Source organism: Coffea arabica, chromosome 2c (genome assembly GCF_036785885.1).
Source record: "Coffea arabica cultivar ET-39 chromosome 2c, Coffea Arabica ET-39 HiFi, whole genome shotgun sequence".
NCBI classification, from domain to species: Eukaryota; Viridiplantae; Streptophyta; class Magnoliopsida; order Gentianales; family Rubiaceae; genus Coffea; species Coffea arabica.
This window is the reverse complement of record NC_092312.1, coordinates 44,845,201-44,868,070: the sequence shown is the minus strand read 5'-3', so window position 1 is coordinate 44,868,070 and position 22,870 is coordinate 44,845,201. Positions and strand designations below refer to the sequence as shown.

Here is a 22,870-nt window from a genome sequence, read left to right as displayed (position 1 = left end):
CTCATCATTCAAAGCATCAACAACATTTTTAGGTTCAATATGTGATACAAAAGCAAGATTATCTACCAGGTGTCTAGAGGAACGAGTCCTGACCTTTTCAGAAGGATCACCAATTATGAGCTCCCTGGGATGATTATGAGCAAATTTCCAGGCTCTTGGAAGATCATTAGGAGTAGTGGTATCTCTATTATTCACTTCTTCAGCTGGACTGACCTGAGCATCATTATCCTTTGAATCAGTTTCTGGTGAAGCAGAGTCATGGTTATTGATTGCTAGTTTCTTTAGTCCTTCTTGAATACCTGTGTCATCATCTTCACCACAACTCATAGAAATGTCACCATTAGATTCATCAAAAGTAATGTGTATAGCCTCCTCTATAATCAATGTTCTACGATTATAAACTCTGAAACCTTTTTTGTTTTCACAATATCCCAAGAAAATTCCTTCATCAGATTTCTTGTCAAACTTTCCAAGATGTTCCTTGATATTCAACACGAAACATTTACAACCAAATACTTTGAAGTAGCTGACTACTGGCTTTTTATCATACATGAGCTCATAGGAAGTTTTGTTCAGAATTGGTCTTAGAAGAATTCTATTCATGGTATAACAGGCTGTGTTTATGGCTTCAGCCCAAAAATATTTTGGTAAATTGCATTCACTAAGCATGGTTCTGGCAGCCTCTTGGAGAGTTCTATTTTTTCTTTCTACAACTCCATTCTGTTGAGGAACTCTAGCAATAGAGAATTCATGGGTAATACCATTGTGATCACAAAATTCTGGAAAACCACAGAACTTAAATTCTGTCCCATTATCACTTCTAATTCTAACAATTTTCAAGCCAAGCAGATTTTGTACTTTAGCAAATAATGAGGTAAAATTCTTAAAGGCATCATCTTTATGAGCAAGGAATATTACCCAAGTATATCGAGAGAAGTCATCAACAATCACAAAACAATATCTCTTACCACCAAGGCTTGCAGTCTGTGTAGGGCCAAATAGATCAAGGTGCAGAAGTTCAAGTGGTTTTGAAGTGGAAACACATTTCTTAGGTTTAAAAGAGACCTTGACTTGTTTTCCAAATTGGCATGCATCACAGATTCTGTCTTTTTCAAATCTGATTTTTGGAAGACCTCTAACAAGTTCCTTTTTAGAAATTTCTTTCAGCAAGTCCATATTGAAGTGACACAACCTTCTATGCCACAGCCATGAATCCTCATTTGCTACTTTGAGACATTTGAGATATGAGGAATCAAAATTTTCAAGATACACAACATAGACATCATTAACTCTTTTTCCTTTGAAAATAATGTTGAACTTTGAGTCAAATATAAGACATTCAAGCTTTTTGAATATTACAAACAGATTCCTATCACACAATTGGCTAACACTTAACAGATTGTAGCTCAAATTATCAACAAGAAGAACATTGTGGATAAAAGTTTGATCATTCTTACCAACATCGCCAATGCCAATAGTTTTGGCTTTGTTATCATCTCCAAAAGTTACCTTTCCACTTGCTTTTTGCTTGAGTTTAATAAATTGTGATGCATCACCAGTCATATGTCTTGAACATCCACTATCAATGAACCATTTTGATCCTTTAGCACTGTAATCCTGGTTCACCTACACACAAACCCACAAGATAATACTTGGTACCCTTTACATATTGGGTCCTTGAGAGTTAGTCTTATGTTTGACTATCCACATGCATCTCATCCCGTTCCTCATATTTTTCTTAACATGACAGTTGCTGTACATGTGGCCAGATTGACAACAAAAGTTGCATATTGACATAGGATTAATCAAATGAACAGGTTTGATGAATCTGACTTGCCTTCTTCTGTGGATAGCAAACTCATTTGTATTTTGGTTCAGTCTTATTCGATGAGAATTAACATAAGGTACAGTGTCAATTTTTTGAAGATGATTCTGTTTCACATGATGTAACAATTTACATAAATCATCCATCCTTTTTCTCAGGCTGCATTGCTCACTTTTGAGTAAGTCACAGTAATTTTTCTTTTTGTAAAGTTCAGCAAGCACATCAGTTTCAGTTCTTTTCAAGTTATCATTTTCATGCTTAAGGCATTTGTTTTGTCGAAAAAGATTTGCATTGTCTTGTATTAGAAAGCTGATTTTTTGCTTCAGTTCTTTGTTTTTAGCATAGGATTCTTTCAAGCTGTCATGCATTTTTTCTAGAAAAGAATTGACATCATCATCAGATTCACTATCACTATTGATTTGAGAGTTGCATTGTGTTACCTCTTCATCTCCAATGGCCATGAAAGCTACTTGAGCAGATTCCTCTTCTTCTTCAACTTCGCCTTCTGAGTTGCAATCATTCCAGGTAATCTGGAAATTGTTGAACTTTGGTTTTCGTTCAAACTTGTTTTCCTTCTTTTTCTTCATTGGACACTCATTTGCATAATGTCCAGGTTGGCCACATTCAAAACATTTATCATTCTGCTTCTTGTTGAACTCTAGTTTCCCTCTATTCCTGAAGTCATTAGTCTGATTCTGGAAGGAGTTGCTGGATCCGCCTTTCCTGAATTTTCTCTTATTGAGAAATCTTTTGAAGCCTCTTGTGATGAGTGCAATGTCACTATCATCACCTTCTAAGTCATTTTCATCCAGTGAGGCTGTTTCATCTTCATCTTGTGAAGTTTTTAGAGCAATACTCTTCCTTCCTTTTGTGTCTTCTTCTTCCTGCAACTTAGATTTAAGTTTCAGTTCGTAGGAGGTTAGAGAGTTAATCAGAGATTCAATGGATAAGGAATTTAAATCCTTAGCTTCCTCTATAGCAGTCACTTTGCTTTCCCAATCCTTTGATAGAGCGTTCAGAATTTTTCTGTTCTTTTCACCTAGAGAGTATTCCTTCTCGAGTACCTCTAAATCCTTGATCAGATCATTGAATCTACAATACATTTTGTCGATGTTCTCATGAGGCTCCATCTTAAAAGATTCATACTTGGTGACCAGAATGGACTTCTTCTGTTCTCTTACGTTGTCACTGCCCTCATGGATTTCTCTTAACTTATCCCACATTTCTTTGGCAGATTTACACCCTTTTACTCTGATTGACTCATTTGAGTCTAAGGCACTGTAGAGAACATTCATGGCTTTGGCATTCAATGTGAGATTGATTCTATCTTGAGCATTCATCTCAGCTCTGGTTTTTGGCCTCAACAGACCTGTTTCTGCATCAAGAAAGTTAGCATCATGTGGTCCTTCATTCACAATAAACCACAGCTCAATATCAATGGATTGCAAGAAGATAATCATTCTTTCTTTCCAGCTAACATAATTGGAACCAGTAAACATGGGAGGCCTAGTAACAGATTGCCCCTCAACAAACATAGCATGACTGGTTGTCATCTTACTCCAAGCCGCTTGAGCTTAATCTCTAGGAGACCAAGCTCTGATACCAATTGTAAGGATCGAAAACAACCTAAGAGGGGGGGTGAATTAGGCTTTCAAAAACCTGCTAGTAAATATTCAACCTTTTTGGACAGACAGCCCTTCTTCTTCAAAATGCTTCTCAATGAACAAGATAATATAGTAGCACAGGTATTAGTGAGATGAGGAGAAGAGCAGTTTATATAGAAAAGCAGTAAATGAGAGTTAAGGACCAAACCAAGCTTCAAACACAACTGATGTTTGAACACCTCTATTATATACCAAGTTACTTCAAGCTGAATAGACTTGCAACCAATCTTATGTGTACAAAGAAGGGATCACTTCCTTCTTGCCCCAAAACACACTTGGTCAAGCAAGGAAGTTTTACATACACTCGCAAACCCTCACTATGCTACACTATTGAAGAAGCTATATCACACTTGAAAAAACAGCTTCACGAAGATTGCACATGCAAGGAATACAAATGTTTCTTTTGAGTATTCTAGCACTTGAATCACTCACAATCTGATGTAAGCTTGATGTACAAAGTTGTCTTGAGGTGGTTGACTTTGTTCCTTTTATAGGAGACTAGAGAATTCCTCAATTAATGCTGTTAACGGGTAGAAGGCAGCTGAAGAGTCAACTAGCCGTTGGTGCTGTCGGACGTCCGATGGTTGGATTTTCTGCGTCCGAACGAGATCAATGAGTTCTGGAAGTTTTCTTGAAATCCTTCGGACGGCCGATGCGTTCAGAGTATTGTGTCCGAAGAGCAGCAATACTTGTCGGACGTCCGATACACAGATGTTGAGCGTCCGATCATGATTAGTAGTCATCGAACCTCTGGCTTGTCTTAGATACATCTTACTAGTCAACTTATAACAAGTACAAATTCAACTATTCTATAACCAAAAATCTATACACCTTCCCGAGTGATCCCCGCGTCGGCCCCCTACTAAGGAAAACAAATGGAACGGGGTAAGTTATATGCTTAGTGAATAATTGATGTAAAAACACATTCAGATAAACATATAATTCCAATTATTTTGCATCAATACAGAAATGTAATATCACAATGGTAAGATACGAGTAGTTCCAAAACCAGTTCAAATCCCCAAGCTTGAACACCTGTTGACACTCCGTCAACCAAAGTACTCATGGTCCGTAGACACCACTTTACTTTCCCCGTTCATCTTATCAACCCCCGCTGGCCAGTCAACAGCACACAACAGTTCGAGAAAAACAAAATCACTTAACTTTAATCAAAACTTTAACAAAGAACGAAATTCCAAGGTTAACATGGAACTAATTTCGACCAAACCCCGACTGGTTCGAATAGTTCGTCTACCCTTAGAACCGGGCTGGAACCAAGCCCTGAGATATTCAATCTCTCAATCAACAAAGTACTTACTCCAAACAGCATATAGCAAATGGGGTTCAATTCAAGTCATGTGATCACCCCCATCAGCACTCAGCAAAAGGGTGATACGCAACATAAGGCATGTATTCTCACATATGAAATCAAACAAAGGATGGGGTAAGGTCGAGGGAGATAAAGTACACCCTCGCCTAAGTACCCATTTAATAGAAAGCACTTTAACAATTTCACATCAATAACAACTCAATTACTCACTTGATAAAACTTGGCACGAAAAAGATACAATTCACTGAGCTTGACCGTCACTGTCAAAAGCCTCACAGTCTGTATTGACGGATTATATGCACACATAAGTGAAACGGCTATACAATAGCAGTTTATAATTTAAACAATCGAAAACGGTCAACAATAATTAAAAACGGTCAAAACGGCATTAAGGCCAAAATGGCAAAAACGGCTGAGAAATGCATGTACGCATGCACGAAAATGAAAACGGTCGCGCGTCCGCACCCAAAGGCGCAAACGGACATTTCATAGTTGTGACACCTTTTACGGTTTTAATTGTAACAGAAGTTGTGGTCATCGGTTTAAGGTGTACGAGACACCATTTTGAAGCTAAGACAAAGGCCTACAACTTTGATGAAGACCACTCAGTCCAATTCATAGTGTATCTAGGTCAAAATTTCAAATTACAAAACCAAAATCTCACATTCGGGCTAGTTAACCGCACTATGCATAACCGACAATAACTCAGGCTACCGAAGTCCCGATTAAGGCGTTTTCAGGGCCGTTGGAAAGTTAAGACATAGTACTACAACTTCTGTGTTTTGACCAAATGCTAAGTCAGTACGCATCAGGGTGAACAGACGCGGTCAGATTGGTAAAGTGTCAAAATTGGCCACAGAGCTCTACCTATGGCAGTCAGGGATATTTTTGTCTTTTCACATGCTACAGTGCTAGAATAGAGGTGACATTTTACATGCAGCTACAAAACATCATTCTCTACAACTTTCATGTTTTGTACTAAGCCTAATTCGGCCTCTATCATGGTGAACTAAAATCGGGCAGAACAGGGCACTAAGGATTTTCACTTCTAGAATTTTGTTACACTCAAGGTATAATTCACATTTCTAACTCAAAACCACTACTATTACCTCATATACAAGCTTGTATACATCATATACCATCCACACAATAAGAAATAGGGCTGAACAATACAAAACCCTACCTTACTAATGCCTCCAAAATCATCACAACTACTTGAATAGCTACCAATTTAATCAAAACATGAGTTGTATAGCAACTTAAGCAAAAATAAAAGAACCAAAGATAAAGGACAGCCAATATACCTCAATAACAAGCTTACAAAGGATATCCTCTACTACTCCTTGCAAAGTTTAGCTTCCAAGCTTCCTAAACTCCTAAACTAGTGTTTAATTGATTTAGTTTTTTCTTGTTTTCACTCAAAATGTTGGATTCAAGGTTGGAAATTGGAAAACTCTCTTCACTCTTCTCCCTCTCTTGCTCTCGGATGGTATGCTGAAATTATGGGGGAAATAGGTTGGTTTTTGGTGATAAATATGGTGTAAATTAGTTAGTCAACAAGCCAATGGAAAACCGCCACTTGTTGCTTCAAGATTCATTCTTAATTTTTTCCTTTTTCCTTGTTTTTGTGGTCAAATAATTCGGCCACTCCATGCTAAGATTGAGGGAGATATTTTGCAATAATATCAAGGATATTTTATGGTAGGAAAGTGTTGGTCAAGTGGTGTGTCCAATCGGTAGTAAACGATACTCGTCGGTTCGAGCCGATTTTCCTTAAATCGTGTATATTAGGGTTTTAACTTATAATTCACTAACTTATTATTATCACTTCTCCTCACACACTTAATATCATCTAAAACTAACTCTTAATCAACAAATTTGATCCACTCTCTGTACTGGATAGTCACATTACGGATATGCGTAAAAATCTTAGTTTACCCTAACGATGAATGCAAAAGGGAAAACTCTTAATTCTATTCTTTATTCCAAACATGGGAAATGTAAATGAGTAGTATAGCTATTATGAGGGAATAAATGCCAAATAAAAAGGAATTTTAAGAAAATATGCGAGATTTTACAATTCTAGTGATTACAATTAGGGTTTCAATTCAAAATGAGAGATTTAAGAAAACCGGTTAGTCACAAGTAAACTAGGGTTTTTGTTTGGATTTTAGGGTTTCTAGAATTTAGGGTTTCTCATTTTTAAAACAAAACAATGTCTTAAATAAAGAAATCGTAATATCCTCTTGAAGGCTAAACAACAATAGTATCCTAAAAGTTAGGGTATCACAACCCTAGCTTCCTAAAAAGTAGGAGTGGTTTCCTAAAACGTAGGAGAGAATGTAGGAGAGTAGCCAAGTGGAAAACAAAGGAGTTATCCAAGTGTTTTACTTAGTTTCCTAAATTGATTTGGAAAACAAGTTGGTTTTGGAAACTTTTTTTAGAAAACTTTCTTGAACAAATTTTAGAAACTTCCAAACTCCTTTCCAAGAAGACTTGCAAATCAGATTTGGTATCTTCCTTTTCCACCGAAATTTTCCAGATTTTTCTCCTTCCAAAATTCCCTCACCAAAGTCGGTTACTCCCTCATAAAAACCCCTCTCACAGCCGCACTCCTCCTCACAATCAATTCGGCATTTTTACTCTCAAGAAGCAAGCAATTCAGTTCTTCCTCCCTTGCCAACACACAATCAGTTTCGGCCTTTGGTTCAAGACAATGGCGTCTCAAGAGGATGTGAGCAATGTCACTCAAACACTACAAGAAAAAAGGGCATTGGTGACAACATTTCCTAGTGATGACAAAAAGTCGTCACAAAATGAGGTTGTTTAGTCACGACATTGAAGGTTGTCACAATTGACTCAAAACAGCTAAGTTTTCAGTGACAACCATTAATTGTTGTCACAAAACTACTTCGCGCCATGGGTCTTGGAAGGCGGGAGTTTTGCGATAGTGACAACTTGATAAAAGTTGTCAGTAATTCTACCTCTTTCTTTGGCAACTTTTCATTGTTGTCACTATTTATATTTATTGACGACCAATTTTTGTCAGTAAAACTATAATGTAGTTAGTGACAACATAGTATCATCACTAACTTGAACATCTCCAATGCATTTATTTAATTGTGAGCCTCAATATTAATTTAATTTTTTTAAAAATTTAATAATTTATTAAACTAGTCATAGTTACTCAAATAATAATAGGTTTTTAACTGGAAAAAATTAATGAAAGTTTCTAATTAGAACAACTATATAAACTATTACAACTTGAAAAAGAGTACATTTACCAGTTGTTCGAATTTAGCAAAAAATTTTCATCCATTATAACCTTTTAATAAATATGTTAAGAAGTAGTGATTAGAAATATATTAGTCAATTTAAATAAAAATTGAAGCTAAAACTTGACTTGGATTGCCTTGATTGACTAGTACCAAATATTTGTTCAAGCTAAACATGAAAAAAAATGACCCGGGCACTATACAGTATACACTAGAAAAGGAACCACTCTTACTCCCCACTTCCAGATGCCTTTAGTACTCTTAACACTCTCAATCCCTCGGTCAACCCAACCCCCTTTATTCATTTTCCAAAACCTGAGCAGCAGTAGAGGCGACAATCGGCAGCTGCCGCCGTAAAAAATGCAAATCTTCATGGAAATCCTGATGGGGAAGACCATCACCCTTGAGGTGGAGTCTTCTGACACCATCGACAATGTCAAGGCCAAAATCCAGGACAAGGAGGGGCATCCCCCCGAAACCAATAGCGCATCTTCATCGGCAAGCAGCTGGAGGACGGCCGTACCCTAGCCGACTACAACAGCCGAAAGGAGCCAGAAGGAGTCCGGCAAGTTTACCAGAAGGCTAGCGGTGATTGAGGGAACTCTAGACTAATTGTGCATTCAACGCTGAAAGGGATCGATGTGCTCTCCACCAACTCTCAAGTAGGTCCTCTTATGTCTCTCCTTGTTTCCCTAATTTTTTCCTCAATTAATTTGCCCTAAATTTTTTCCCCAAATTTTTGGCAAAATTTTTATGGTGCCTAGTTTGAGTCGTGGACTCCTTCTAGTAGAACTGTTTGATCTATAGTTGCAATTGCTTAAGTTATTTTTGTACAACCATGGGATGTAGACTTGATCACCCAATTCCATATGTGAGTCATGGTGACAAAATTCAATGGGTTTATGTGCGGGTGCGGTTTTGGCTTGGGACTAGGTGGGGCAAAAATTGATGCCTAATTGGATGGTGGTGAAGGGAGTGGAAGAGAGCAAGGAGGTGATTATAGTACGATGTTTCTATGAGTGGCTACTGGTGAGAGAAATAGTGGGTTAAATGGTGCTGGGTGGAGTGGGAATTGGGGAGTGATTAGTTGATTATCTATGTAGCTGAGCAAAGAGGTAGCACATTAAAGTTTAATCTTCAAAATTTCCCGAAAGCTTCAAACTTTGCTTGAAACTAAGCTAAACCAGAACAACCCATTAAAGTACCTACAGAAACGATTCTTGAAAGGGTTCTTCGAAATTATTTGGATTTTTATCAAAAATCAAAGCAATAGCTACTGGCTCGTTGTTAATGAGCTTTATTAATTAGTAATAGTACTAATAATAATATTTACATACATGCTATACATGCTGTTACAATTATCCAATGAAATGACATAGAAAAGATTTGAAAGGTAGGAGGTGTGATTGGATGAATTGTGTGGTCTGTTTGAAGCTTTGGTCTTTTCTGGTAGACCAAATATATAGGCTGAAGATATCTATAATTATAGCCCTAATATACATAGGAAAAGAAATACAAATATATAGGTTGACGATATCTATAATTATTTTCCTAAGTAGCATGCTGGTCAATTTGATATTTGTGATTGTTTTCATGGTCAATCTAATTATTCTACACAATTGTATGGTGGCCATGCATGCTATATGATAACATCATGATTTCTCCTTAAAGTTTTAGTAATTGTTTTTCTTTTTTGACTTCTAGTTTATCTCATGATTAACTAATCATACAAGTAACTTGAAACCTATTATAACTTAGAAAGCATCATTCTAAGTTATGAATATGGAATTCATTCCAGTATGCTACTTCCAACTTTGAATTGTACTCATATTCCCTTTTCATATATTGTTGATTTGGCGTGCTACTTATATGCATATAATTACATAAATCAATATAGTGTGGATTAGTTTCAGGTAGATCACAAAAATTACTTTATTTCTCTTAGATTTGATTGATTTCTTATTTTTTGTAGCAATTGAAGTTGTTGACATAGGCTTAGGGTCTTCCTCGGATATTCTCATTGAGTTGCGTTTTTCACTTTGAGGTACTTTACAGGCACTCTCCCTCAGTCCTTTTTCTTTTGTTTAGTAATCATGAGTACACTTTACTAGAATTTTTGCTTTGCGAATGACCTACAAAAATGTAGTGATGTTCACCAGTACTAATGTTTATTTAAATTATAAGCATTGAGTTGTCATCTGATGATAACGCTGATTTAATAGTGCATCATGTTCATATTTGTTTTACTTTTAGCACATGCACTTGATTATGATCAATTTGAATGATAAAATTTGTGTTTCATTACTTTGGAGTTTCTTTGTTGCTGTTTGCGATGATTAGTTTCCCCAATTTAGTTATTGTGCCTTCATTAAAATAATCTTGGATGCATATATCTTTATGTTAGGATACAAGATAGAGAAAACATGGCTAGGAGTTGGATGATTAAAAACTACCTAGATCCCAAATATTTAGATGGAGTTGGATGTCAATTAAAACTTTTTACTGCCTCATTAATCTAAAGCTGTTTATGCCAATAAGTGATTCATTGAAAAGGAAGGATAAAAAAATCATGAAAATTTTCCTTATGAAACTAAGGTGGCTATTTAATTTTGTTGTTTGTTTTGATTTATTTGAGTATCAATTTACAAGAATGAATAGGTAGCCTTTGTGTATCCCTTTCTTTATAGATGAATCCAATAAAGACTATTTGTATTCGTCTTGTGCTTTTAATTTCATTCTCAGCTATGAAATTAGTCATGTACTGTTAGATTATAACAGATTTGTCCCTAGTCAGTCAGATTGAGATACGAATGCCACTTTGGTTAGTAGCATCCCTAGAGATTCTGTTGTGAATAAGATTCTGCAGCATGATTCTAATGCGATACTTGCCAAGTTTGCTACCTTGCTGCCATAAACATGTAAAATTCCAGATAATCAGGAAACATGCTAATTCGGTTGCTTTAGATTAGGGGATTTGTCTGGTTCTAATGACTTTATTAGCCTATTGTAATCTCTCAGGTTTCTAGAATACCTGAGAAAATGAGCGAGTGTGGACTTTAATTGTATCAAAAAGTTTGCTATCCAACATCACTATTATTCCCTTTTTTTGGTGGTGTGAAAGACTTGGCATTATCATTGTTAATTATCACTTTTAAGTTTCATTTCCTTATGATATTCTAGGAAGAGTTGTCTTATGTGTTTTTTTGTAATGTTAAATGACGTATTGAGACTGATAGAATAGAGCATTTCCTTAAAGATGCAACGGAATGATCTTTTGACCAGGATTTTTGTAAGAAGCTGGCATGGCTTTTCAAGCAAGCTAGGAACTTTTTGTGCCTTTTAATTGTTGGAGAAGATCAATTTGATGAATTTCTTATTGGATGATTACTCCTTCCTTTGACATGCTAAAATTGCTACCATTCTAAAGGTCATGCTAGAAAACCTGTTGTAAAGTGGATTGAGGTACTCTTGCTCTGCCTTCTTTCTAGACAGGCTAGTGGTCAAGTTGATCATTTTTTACGTGAATATTAACAATATTTATGTTACTGGATGCATATTTAGGTCCATAATTATAGAAAAGGCAGTCAAATTTCCTCTATGAAGATGGTTCAGCTGATGCAACAAGAAAATTAACCCCAAACCATTTTTCCAAAAGCTGGCTTTTTTATCAAGACGAGTTAGAATTCCCAGATGCCAAAAGGTGCTTCTTATCAATATGCTTTTGCTTTTGTGTGGAAATATAGACAACCAGTATTTGTGCATGCATCAACCCCAGACCATTTTTCCAAAGATTTTAAGCACGATTTTATGGTTAATATGTTTATTTCACATGCAAGTGCTTTCCTACTAGCATAGTCTCTCAAAAAGTCACCTTTAAATCTAGTTGGCGTGATAAGAGGACAAATTTCTTGGCTACAAGTTGATGAACTAAAATTTTTTTGTCTTGTAAGATGCAACTTTTACAAGTTGTTATATTTAATTAACTCATAGATTTTAACAATGTAAAACATATAATAAATAAATTCTAACAAATGTGAGATAGCTTTAAAGCTGATAACTTGTGTTCCACTCCTTTGTTCCAAATGGATGTCCTAGCTAGAGTCGGCTCTACTTTAAAATGAACTTAGATAACAATAATGTTTGAAACTTAAATAAGAAGTGGGAAACACATGGATTGCATTATGAATTGAATTTAATAAATGGAGAAGGTTGGGTAACAAGTAGTCAATGGTAAAATTGAGAAAATCGTTACCACTCTTTTTCTTATTGCATGGCATTAAATGCAAAGTTAGACATCAATTTATCGTGAGCAGGGAGTAAGTTGGGATCTTAGTAGATCCACAAAATCTTTATATTGTATAAGATCAAGTTTCCTAAACCTTCACAAGTCCAGCTGGGTACCCTTTCCTTGACTAACTTTTATGTATAGAACTCAGGTATGTAGAAATTTATCAGGAATAGAGGTGTTTGAGGACACTTTCTGATTTGATTGTCTTGTTTGTAAAGTCCTAGGAAGGCCTTGTTCCTTCAACAGCTTGTTTTCTCTATCCTGTCATGAAAAGTATGTACAGCCATTTGCTAGCTATGATTTCTTGCATATCTCTGCTTGTAGTTGGTTTTCTATTACTGTTTTGAGTGTGTGTAAAATGATATCCGATAATTTACTATTCGAGTTAGAGATAATATTCAGTCAAAAAATTCTTTGTTAGCTTTTGGCTCCATGACTTTGTTAGGAAGACATGTTAAGCCACTCCGTGAAAAGCTAGTAATATTTTTGTTTGGCCTTGAGTAGTTTGTTAAAAAGGTATTGACCTCACTAATACTTAACTAGCTAACTTCTAAGCTAATTTGGGATATTGTCCTTGTTATGTTGATTTTCTGCCTTATTTGTTCTTGTCTTGACCAAGATTCTAATCGTGATTGAGTTTTGTTGTAGGTAAATATAAGATAGTTTATTTTTTTGCTCAAGCTACTTGTTACCTACTAATTATTGTACTACTTTATGCAGACTTGTATTGCTTGTTCAAACTCTTTTGGCCTCTAATCCACAGCTACTAATTGATTGAAGAACAATGAAGACAAAGTTGTGTTTTGCTCTTGAAGTGTTTCGGCAGTAGCTGCTAGCTAAGTTTAGGACTTAGATTTATTTTTGTAAAGCTGTAGCAGGATGTTGAACTTAAGTATGATATTTTGGCATTTCGAATGTAATGGATGTCTTCTGCTTTTAATTAGCAGGCTTTGTTATTATTTTTCTCAATTCGTAAATTGAATTGTTGGATTGATTAATTCCAGTATAATTTTCTTTATCAAACTACATGGTTACAGTATATTGTCACTAATTAGACTTCTCCACTAACAATGAAATGTTGTCACTAATTAGCATCTCTAAACTTAAAACCTATAGTGATGACAAAAAGTTGTCAATATCATGTCTATTTTAGTGACAAGCGTGAACCAAAGTTGTTAGTAATTAGTCAATACAAGCAACAATCATCAAGAAGTTTCAGTGACAATGTTACTGGGGCCATCACTGACAAGATATAAAGTCATCACTATATTTGTACTTTTTATTGACGAAGTGAGTTGTCACTAAAGAGTGTTATTTACTGACGACATATAAAGTTGTCACTGTACATCTTTACCGACGGGCATTCACTGACGACTCTGTGGCGACTTAAATGTTGTCAGTAATTGTCATCATTGACGACTTTTACTTTTTTTGTGACTAGAGCTGGTTGTCATTGATGACCTTTTTTCTTGTAGTGAAACCTCCCCCCAACGGGTTGCTCAAGAATTTCCCAAGAAATGTATTCCCAAACCAAGAAAGCTCTTCACCGATGCTAGAGAGTATAGAAAGTTGTTTATTTGAAGGGAGGTTCAAGTGTTCAAGGCTCAAGGTGATCAACAACCTCAAGAACCTCAAGAACCGTGAAGGGTGGGTCAGAATTTTTGAGCACTTTTTTTTTTCTTGGGTTTAAGTTGCTGTTTGGGTAGTAACAAGATGTAACAAACTGATTTGGCAATAAAAATTTACTCCCTTGTTTTTCTTCTTCGCTTCTTGCCAATTCGCATGCTTTCTCTTTCTTTTCTTTTTGTTTCTGTTCCCTCTTTTTTTTTGACTTAATAAACGTCACAAACACTTGGCCGAATGGTTCAAGACCAGATTCGGTCAGCCCCTAACTTAACCACAACCAACAATCCCAAAAAACTCCAAGATCTTGCAAGAACTTACCAAGAAATTATCAAGAACTTCAAGAGTGTGATCAAGAAGTTCAAGAAACCCTAGATTCTTGTAGGTTTCCTTCAAGATTCCCAAGTACCAACAAGATTAACCACAAATCAGATTTGAAAATTAAATAAAACGACTTCGATGACATCAAATAAGCTTGGACAGATTTGGAAACAAAAACTCTTGCGCATAACAAACCCTAGCCGCAAGTAGGAAACCCTAGCCGCCGCCCTTAGAACTTTCTTTTGTTCTTTGATGATTGCGGACAGATTGGGGCTAGCTACTACACACACAACTTGGACAGAATTTTGAGGCAACAAGGACACGAGCTTCGGTCAGATTTGTTAAGGCCACAACTACGCATGCATGGACAGCTTTGACACAAACAAGGAGCGACACTTACGGACAAAATTGAAGACAACTAGTGATTCAATACCAAAGACAACGTGCGGACAGATTTGATGAACCACAAACCACACACGATGGGCACAAACGGCCAGAAACGTTATGCAACAAACGACTCAAACACAAGAGACAAGTTGTGGACAGATTTGTCTACAACATGACGCAAGGACACATGAACCGAATTTTTTTTTTTGTTGCTTGGGCGAAGACTAACGACCAAGACAGTTTTGACACAACACTATGAATCAGCAATTGACGCGACAAGGACACGAAACTACACAGACAGAATTATTTGACAACAAAGAGACACGAACCAAACAGAAATTTAGCGACGCAAGAATGAAAGTGCGGATAGCAATCATTTTTTTTTTTGAATAGGCAGCGGACAATGTGACGACCCCACCTCCCCCTAAGGCGTACCAAAGGGTTCGGCGGACCGCCTGCCCAGCTCTCGCCAGGACTCACTCACTATCTCTATCGAATAATGTACACACAACCATGAACCATAAATAACAATCCCAATTCAAGCTTATAATGTACATTGATAGAAATCGAGGTACAAAGTCTCAATATACTCAAACTGGTTCAAGGCGTATACAATCCAAATACAAAACATTCTATTCGAGGAATAGCACGAGTACAAGTCAAAAATCAAACAACTAGTCTATGCTAGACCTTACATATCTCGCACCTCGCTCGTACCCCTGAAAGGAAAACCAATGGAGTGGAATGAGCTAAAAGCCCAGTGAGGTTCCAAATAGCAAATTGACCATTATTTATAAGTACGAGTTTTCGATATAGCAAAGTAACTAGCATAAAGTGTTCATAAATGTGAACAGTAACACGTCAAGTAGCAATCTTGAAATGAGCAAATGTAGAAGTTTTTCAAAAGAAACAATAATCCAATAAACAATAAGTATTCCAAATCATAAGGATACGGATGGCTCTCAGGAGCCAAATTCCCCTTTTCATTACCAGGAGCTTGATCACGTAGTAGTTGACACTCCGTCAACTTTCAAGTAAGTAACCAATCCAGTAGAACACCACTTAAACGACTCTCCGTCCACCGTTCAACCCGCAGCTGGGCCCAAAATCCTCAAGAACATGGGTGGTAATACTCGAGTATACCGATTAGTCGAGGAGATATCACTCCACTCGACAATACAAGAGACCCAGGGTTCGTTACCCAATCGACCAAGCCCTTGCCGGCTCGACTAGAGTAACTCGCCACAGGGTTTCTGGAATTCCAGGAAGTGCGCGCATCATAATCAAGTATATCAAGTCAATTGCAACAATAAACAAGTATATCACATAAGGGCAAGTGCGATAAAGTACACTCTTGCCCTTACAATTCACGTATATAACATGTAATCAGATTGGTCACGTATCAAGTTCAAGTATCAAGTTCAATTCGGTATTTGAAAGCACTCACCCAAAATATATAGTGCCTTTACTGGTCACTTTCAGGTTATACTCCGAGTTCGGAGTCCAAATCTGCGATAAAACTCAGTTTGAGAACTTTGAAACATGACTAAGATTCGAAACTTAGACGTTTCGTTCAATAAAATCAAGAAATTGAAATTCACTCGGATGGTAGTCGTGAAACACTTGCTCGCTTTTTAAATGGTAAAACTTTGTAACATTTATACTTGAAAATGCCATGCAAGTCGAAAGTATAAGGAAAACATACTCCGAGCAATCATTATTTCCTTTCTCAAGGGTACAAGTTCGGCCAAGTCCTTACTTATATACCTCGAAACAAGAAGACTCAAGTACTCTAGATGGTTCAAGCAGTAATCACTCTTAACTCATACTCAAGTTGCAAAGATAGTTTTCTAGACCTCGAGTAAAAATTTGAGCAGCATGCCCTTTGTGTTTACCTAATTTCCAGCCATTTAGGCTTCATTATTTTTCTTCAACATCATACAAATCAGCAATTTATGTCAAGAGCCGTTCCATAGGCTCACAATATCATAATAACAAGAATCGCATTAAGTACAAGTGCAGAAATTCACTGTGGCACAAGACAGATTTGACGTACCAAATGCGGAAATAACATATCCAAGGCTATGCTTATCGGATTGAGGCGTAACCTATGCCGTTTCGAAGCTAAGACTCAGGGCTACAATGTTCATGAAGGTCACTTAACCCAATTTCGAGTGTAACCAGGTCAAAAATGCAAGATACTATACCAGGATCACAAAAGCAGATTCACAAAATGCATTTTAGCGGAAACATCATAACTCAGGCTCTCCAAGTCCAAATTCCAAAATTCCAAAACCAGCTGAAAGCTAAGAAACAGGGTTACAATGTTCATGAAGATCACTTAGTCCAGTTTCTAATGCAACTTAGTCAAATCCTCAAATTACAGAACCAAAATCCAATTCATCGGCTATTTATCCACACTGCACTGGAATGGACATAACTCAGTGTACAAAAGTCCAATTCAGGTGTTCTTAGAGGCATTTTAAAGCTACTTCAGAACACTACAACTTTCATGTTTTGGCCCAGAGCTAAAACAGAATGGATCCTGGTCAAAAATCGTGATTAACTGGACAAACTGAACACACGGACTGCTGAGGAAAAACTTAAAACAGTAAGGGTATTTTGGACTTTTCACGACCTACGTTGCTCCGATTGAGCTGAAATTTTACAGGCACCTACAAAATACCATTATCTACAACTGTCCTTCTTTGACCCAAGGCCAATTCAGCCTCTAACACACCGATACAAATTCGGACAGAATGCTTGGGAAATTTTCCAGAAATCTGAAATTTTTAGCTCTAAGTGTAATTTCCTCAAATTTCTGGTTCTAATCACCACTAAACAACCTTATATAACCTTAATTGCAACATTTACACATCATACATCACATTGAGCAGAAAATCAGAACCCCTAGTTCATCAAATAAATTGGGGAAAACCTCTAAATCATGCTAATCATCCATGATTCCACCACTATAATCAAACTACTAACTTAATTTAACAAAATCAAAAGCAAAACTTAGAGAGATGAGTTCTCTTACCTTGGTTAGAAGTCTCTAAAAGCAGCCCCAAGCTTTCCTTTTCCAAACTTTCACCACCAAACACTAACTAACCACTCAAAGACAAGATTAATCGGTTTCTTTTGTTTGATTTCTCACTTTGTTGGTGGATTGAAGAAGAAATGGAGAAGAGTTTTGTTTTTCCTCTCTTGTTCTTACTCTCTCTCTCTCTATGCTCTTAGCAGCAGAAAATGAAGAGAAATGAAGCTGATTTTTGTCTTATAAGGAGTAAGAAGGTTAGAGTTAATTATGACCACAAATTTCTACTAACACTTGGACTAATCTTGTCCACTAATTTTTCTCTTTCTTCCCCTTGCTTCTTAGCCACAAATTTCGGTCCTTCTTAGCTGAATATAAGAAGATATTTTGGCTTAAATATCAATGAGCTTGTGGTGCAAGAAAGTGGTAGTCCAGTGGTGCGTTCAAACGGTAGTGCGCGGGACCCGCCGGTTCGCGCCGTTTTCTTAAAAACTCACGTACTAGGTTTTTTTTCCTTTCCATTCACTAACCTTGTCTCATGGCTACTACTCACATATTATTTCTCACTTAAAAGCCACTTTTAATCATCAAATTGATCCTCGGCCAGTACCGGAAATTTATCCGGCGGAAAAATCGCAAAACCCTAATTTTGCTCAAATCTTGAGACCGAAGTATAAAACCCTATTTCCAGGTTCATCTGCACTTATTGTTGAACGATTGGGTAGTAGGGCCTTAATAAATAATAATTTTCAAATAAAAGGAAATTTTTAAGAAAACGTGAGGAATTTAAAATTTCAATAATTAACAGTAGGATCTCTAGTAAAATATGAGAGATTTAAGAAACCGTGTAGTCACAAGTAAACTAGGGTTTTTTTTGATTAAAACATTAGGGTTTCTAGTCTTTTAAAACAAAATAAGGTTTTAAATCAAACCCAAAGAAATACACTTTAATATTTTCTTCACAAACAACCTCCTAATATTCGGGATGTTACAGACAAAACACACAAATTCTTATGACACAACTACAAAAAACAAGGATATAATGAAAGATACCTCCACCTAAGCTCTGAAGCCAACTGATACGGTCCTCGATCAACTCATTTTGAGACATGTAGCACGTTTGCCCAAGGATCTAGCGAGGTTGTCCAATGCTTGGATTGCGGGACCTAAAACCAAAACGGACAACACGAATTGGTTGAAGGTGGTAGAACGGCAACTCCAATCGATGGTGATTACTCGAATGGATAGGTCGGTAGAACAACCAAGGACAAGCACAAGATTGCTCAAACACCCTTACCAAAAGCAAGTAAGGGGTCGAAATTCTCACAAGGAAGAAAGTAAAAAATCTAAGCAAATTTTATTCATAAAACGTCTACCCTAACTCGTACAAAGTGAGCCTTTATATAGGCTAAGGGACTAATGAAAACCTAATGACTAAAGGAAAGGGAAAAGGGGTTCAGCTATCCTTGGACAAGGTGGGCCGAACCAATGACTCACAAGCCCTACAACTAGTAACTAATCCAAACAATAACTTGACGGTTCAAGACTAAAAAGGCCCAACAATTGGCCGACTCTTTTTAATTGGAAAAACTACAAAGACTAACTAGCGGCTAAAGCCCAAATGATGAGGAGGTCGAGAGAGCTATCCAAGTGGAGCAAGTGAAGGTGCCATTGGGGCCTATGACACGAGCTCACGCAAAGAGATTGAATGAGACACTACAAACATTGGTTCGTGCAACCCGAGAATCTAGTGGAGAGCCAAAAGCCATCGAGGGCCTTAACGAAGCTAGGCTTGTTGTCCTAGTTTCGGCCATCACTGAAGATTAGAAGCCCATGAGTTGGCTAAGGGGTCCATGGCCCATTATTAGTTTAGTATAGTGTAATAAAGAAGTCCAACTAGCTTGTGGTCTGTGTTTTCAGACTCGGATTAGACCGGTCAAACCGGGAACCGGCCAGGCATCCGATCTGAGTTAGTTAAAAAACTCGGAAGTTATAAAATCGGTCAAACCCGATCATAGTCCGGGTTTGACCGGTGAATCAGAAAATCTAATTAACCCCGAATTTTTTTTTCTTTTTCGGCCTTTTTTTCAGTCAAATTTGACAGTTGACTGACCAACTAAAAACGCTAAAATTTGACTGAAAAAATTGAACAAATTTGACAAAACTTGCATCGGCTACTCTGCTTCTCTTTTCATATTTTTTCTTCCTTTCTTGAGTTTCTTCTTCATCGCTGATATCCACCACCATCTCTTGAGATTCATCAATCGTCCTTCAATCTCTAGCCTCCACCACCGCAGCACCACCAGTTCCTTCAAATTTCAAGACAATCAAGTAGTTAGCACGCAAGTGAACTGAAGCTAAATCTGGTAATTTTTTACAATCTGAAGGCTATTATTGCTAATTCGTTATGCTAAAATTGATCTGTGACTGGAATTTTTTGATTCATTATGCTGGGCATTTGGGATTTGGATATTACGGGTGTGTATGAGAAGCTGGGGTGTTTAATTAGATTTGGCATTTGGGATTCATTATGCATCAGATTTGTAATTAAGAGCAGAAATGTTTTTAATTCTATTTAGTCTCTGGAATCTTGGTCATAAACTTTCACGTTCTGTTAAGGATAATCAGTAACTAAATAGATTATCCCTTGCCTACTTAGCTGGAACATAGGCTGCTGCTGCTACTGGAAATATGGGTTGCAGCCGAGAGAAAGAATTAGAAATCATTTCAAGTTCCAGCATGTTTGTTAGATTTGAATACAAAATGAAATGGTTAATGGACCCGAACAGCTCAGCGACACGCAACATTAGGAAATTTCAGAATTCTAGCTTAGTGAATTTCAAAATTATAGCTAAAACTAGTAAAGAAAAGCTGAGATCCAAACTGTTACATTGTTGGAGGAACTAACATTTGATAGAATGAATTGCTGGAAATAGATGTTCCTTGCCTTAGTTTATGCCAGACCGAAAGTACAAATCATGCTGATTATTTTTTTGTACAGATCATGATAGCTATGTTAATTTCAACTTTGCAATGTATTTTCATGTGTAATAATTGCTATAGATTTTCATTTATAGGAGGTTTTTTAAATTATTTAATATTTTCAATATTCTTTCCAATGTTGGACAATGGAAGATATCGATTCACAATCCACACCAACAAATGAAGGATCGGCGTCAAAGCCAAGTTCTGAAAATCATAGGCAAAAAACTGATGTGGCTTGGAGACATGTTATAGAAGGACAAGATTCACAAGGTAGAAAATTTTGATATGTCAATGGGTGCAATAGTACTTTTAGAGGGGGAGGTATTAATCGAATAAAACATCATCTTGCAAAAGTCAAGGGTAATGTTGCTCCATGCAAAAATGTGCCAAATGATATTAGCAAATAATGGAAGATTCATTGAATGAAAATGTTCAAAAAGCAAAAGAGAAAAAAGGGATATTTGAAATTGGAAATCCTTTTGGCCGAAGTGTAGCGGGATTTGAAGGTGGTGATGTTCAAGAAATTCCTCATCCAAAAACAAAGGCAACTCAAAATAATGTGAGTGGGAATAAGGGAAAAAGAAAGGCACATGGCATTGAATCTTATATGACAGGTAAATCTCTTGATCGTTCTCAACTAAGTATCAAGTCTTGTATGCAAAGTAAAGAGAGATGGCATGATACTGACATGGCTATAGCTTTGTGGTTTTATGATGCATGTATTCCAATGAATGCTTGTAATTCTCCCTATTACCAACAAGCAATTGGAAAAATAGCAAGTATGGGTTCTGGTTATCAAGGACCTAGCTATTATGCTTTAAGGGTTAATTTGTTGAAAGATGCAAAGAAGCAAGTTGAATTAATTGTTGACAATTTACGTAGTAAATGGGCTGAAACTGGTTGTAGAATTATGGGTGATGGCTGGAAGGATAATAGGCAAAGAAGTTTGATCAATATTTTGGTCTATTGTCCTAGTGGGATCTCATTTATCAAATCTATTAATGCTTCAGATTTTTAGTCTAATGCTGAATATTTGTGTAATATGTTTTCAGAAATTGTTGAGATTGTCGGATCTAGTAATGTTGTTCACATGGTCACAGATAATGCAAGTAATTATAAAGCTACTGGTCGATTACTTTCTGAAAAATATCCTACAATTAGTTGGTCTCCTTGTGCAGCACATTGTTTGAATTTAATTATGAAAGATGTTGGAGAAATGACTCATGTGAAAGATGTAATTACTCTTGCTTCAAGAGTCACTGTGTATGTACATAATCGAAAATGGATTCTTAGTTGGTTAAGAAAAAGGCCTGGTTGGAGAGAGATTCTTCGTCCTGCGGAAACACGATTTGGTACTAATTTTATTGTTTTGAAGAATCTTCATGATTTGAAACAGCATTTGGAGGCTTTAGTGACTTCTAGTGCATATAAGAGAGAGTTGAAAAATGAAAAACGTAAAGACGTCAAACAAATTATTGTTGGGAAGTTTTGGAATAATTGTTTGATTATTGTGAGAACTATGGGTCCAATTATGCGCTTGTTGCGCATTTGTGATTCTGATGAAATACCATCATTGGGTTATGTATATGAAGGCATGTGGAGAGTTGTTAATGGCATTAAAGAACTGTTTAAGAACAAGAAAAAGTTCTACGGCCCATACATTGATATAATTGATAGGAGGTGGGATAATATGTTGAAAAAAGATCTTCATGCGGCTGCCTTTTGATTGAATCCGGCCTTCCAATATGATAAGAATAGCCCTTGTCACATGCTTGAGATTATGAAAAGTGTTTTAGAAGTCATGTAAAAGTTAAAAATGGATGGACTTCAATATATGATGGATGAAATATCAATGTTTAGATCAAAGGATCAAAGTTTTGGATTTGAATTTGCTCAAAATACTCACAAAACTTGTGAGAACCCGTAAATTCCCTAATAATTTTCCTAGGGTTTTTCCCCTTTAAAGACATGTTTTCTGCATTTTCTGGCTTAGGAAAATTTTCCTGGTGAATTTTATGAGTAATTATAGTTTTTAGATGATTTTTCTAGCATTTGAGAGTTTTTGAAAAACTAAGAATATATATTGGACGTGGGACCCACTAGTGCGAAAAGTTCGGAAAAATTCAGCCAATTAG

General features: G+C 36.6%; 1 protein-coding gene across 1 annotated transcript; it reads left to right on the top strand.

Moving 5' to 3' along the window:
* Positions 1-21,141: 21,141 nt before the first annotated feature.
* LOC113724371 (uncharacterized) lies at positions 21,142-22,461 on the top strand. The gene is made up of 2 exons (XM_027247279.1): positions 21,142-21,679; positions 21,788-22,461. The coding sequence occupies exons 1-2, from the start codon at positions 21,142-21,144 to the stop codon at positions 22,459-22,461; spliced, it is 1,212 nt and encodes a 403-aa protein (XP_027103080.1).
* The last annotated feature ends 409 nt before the right edge of the window (positions 22,462-22,870 follow it).

Coding starts and splice junctions, on each gene's coding strand:
- LOC113724371 (XM_027247279.1), top strand. CDS start 21,142: ATGGAAGATTCATTGAATGAAAATGTTCAAAAAGCAAAAGAGAAAAAA. Junction 21,680..21,787: donor GAAGGATAATAGGCAAAGAA/GTTTGATCAATA, acceptor ATATGTTTTCAG/AAATTGTTGAGATTGTCGGA.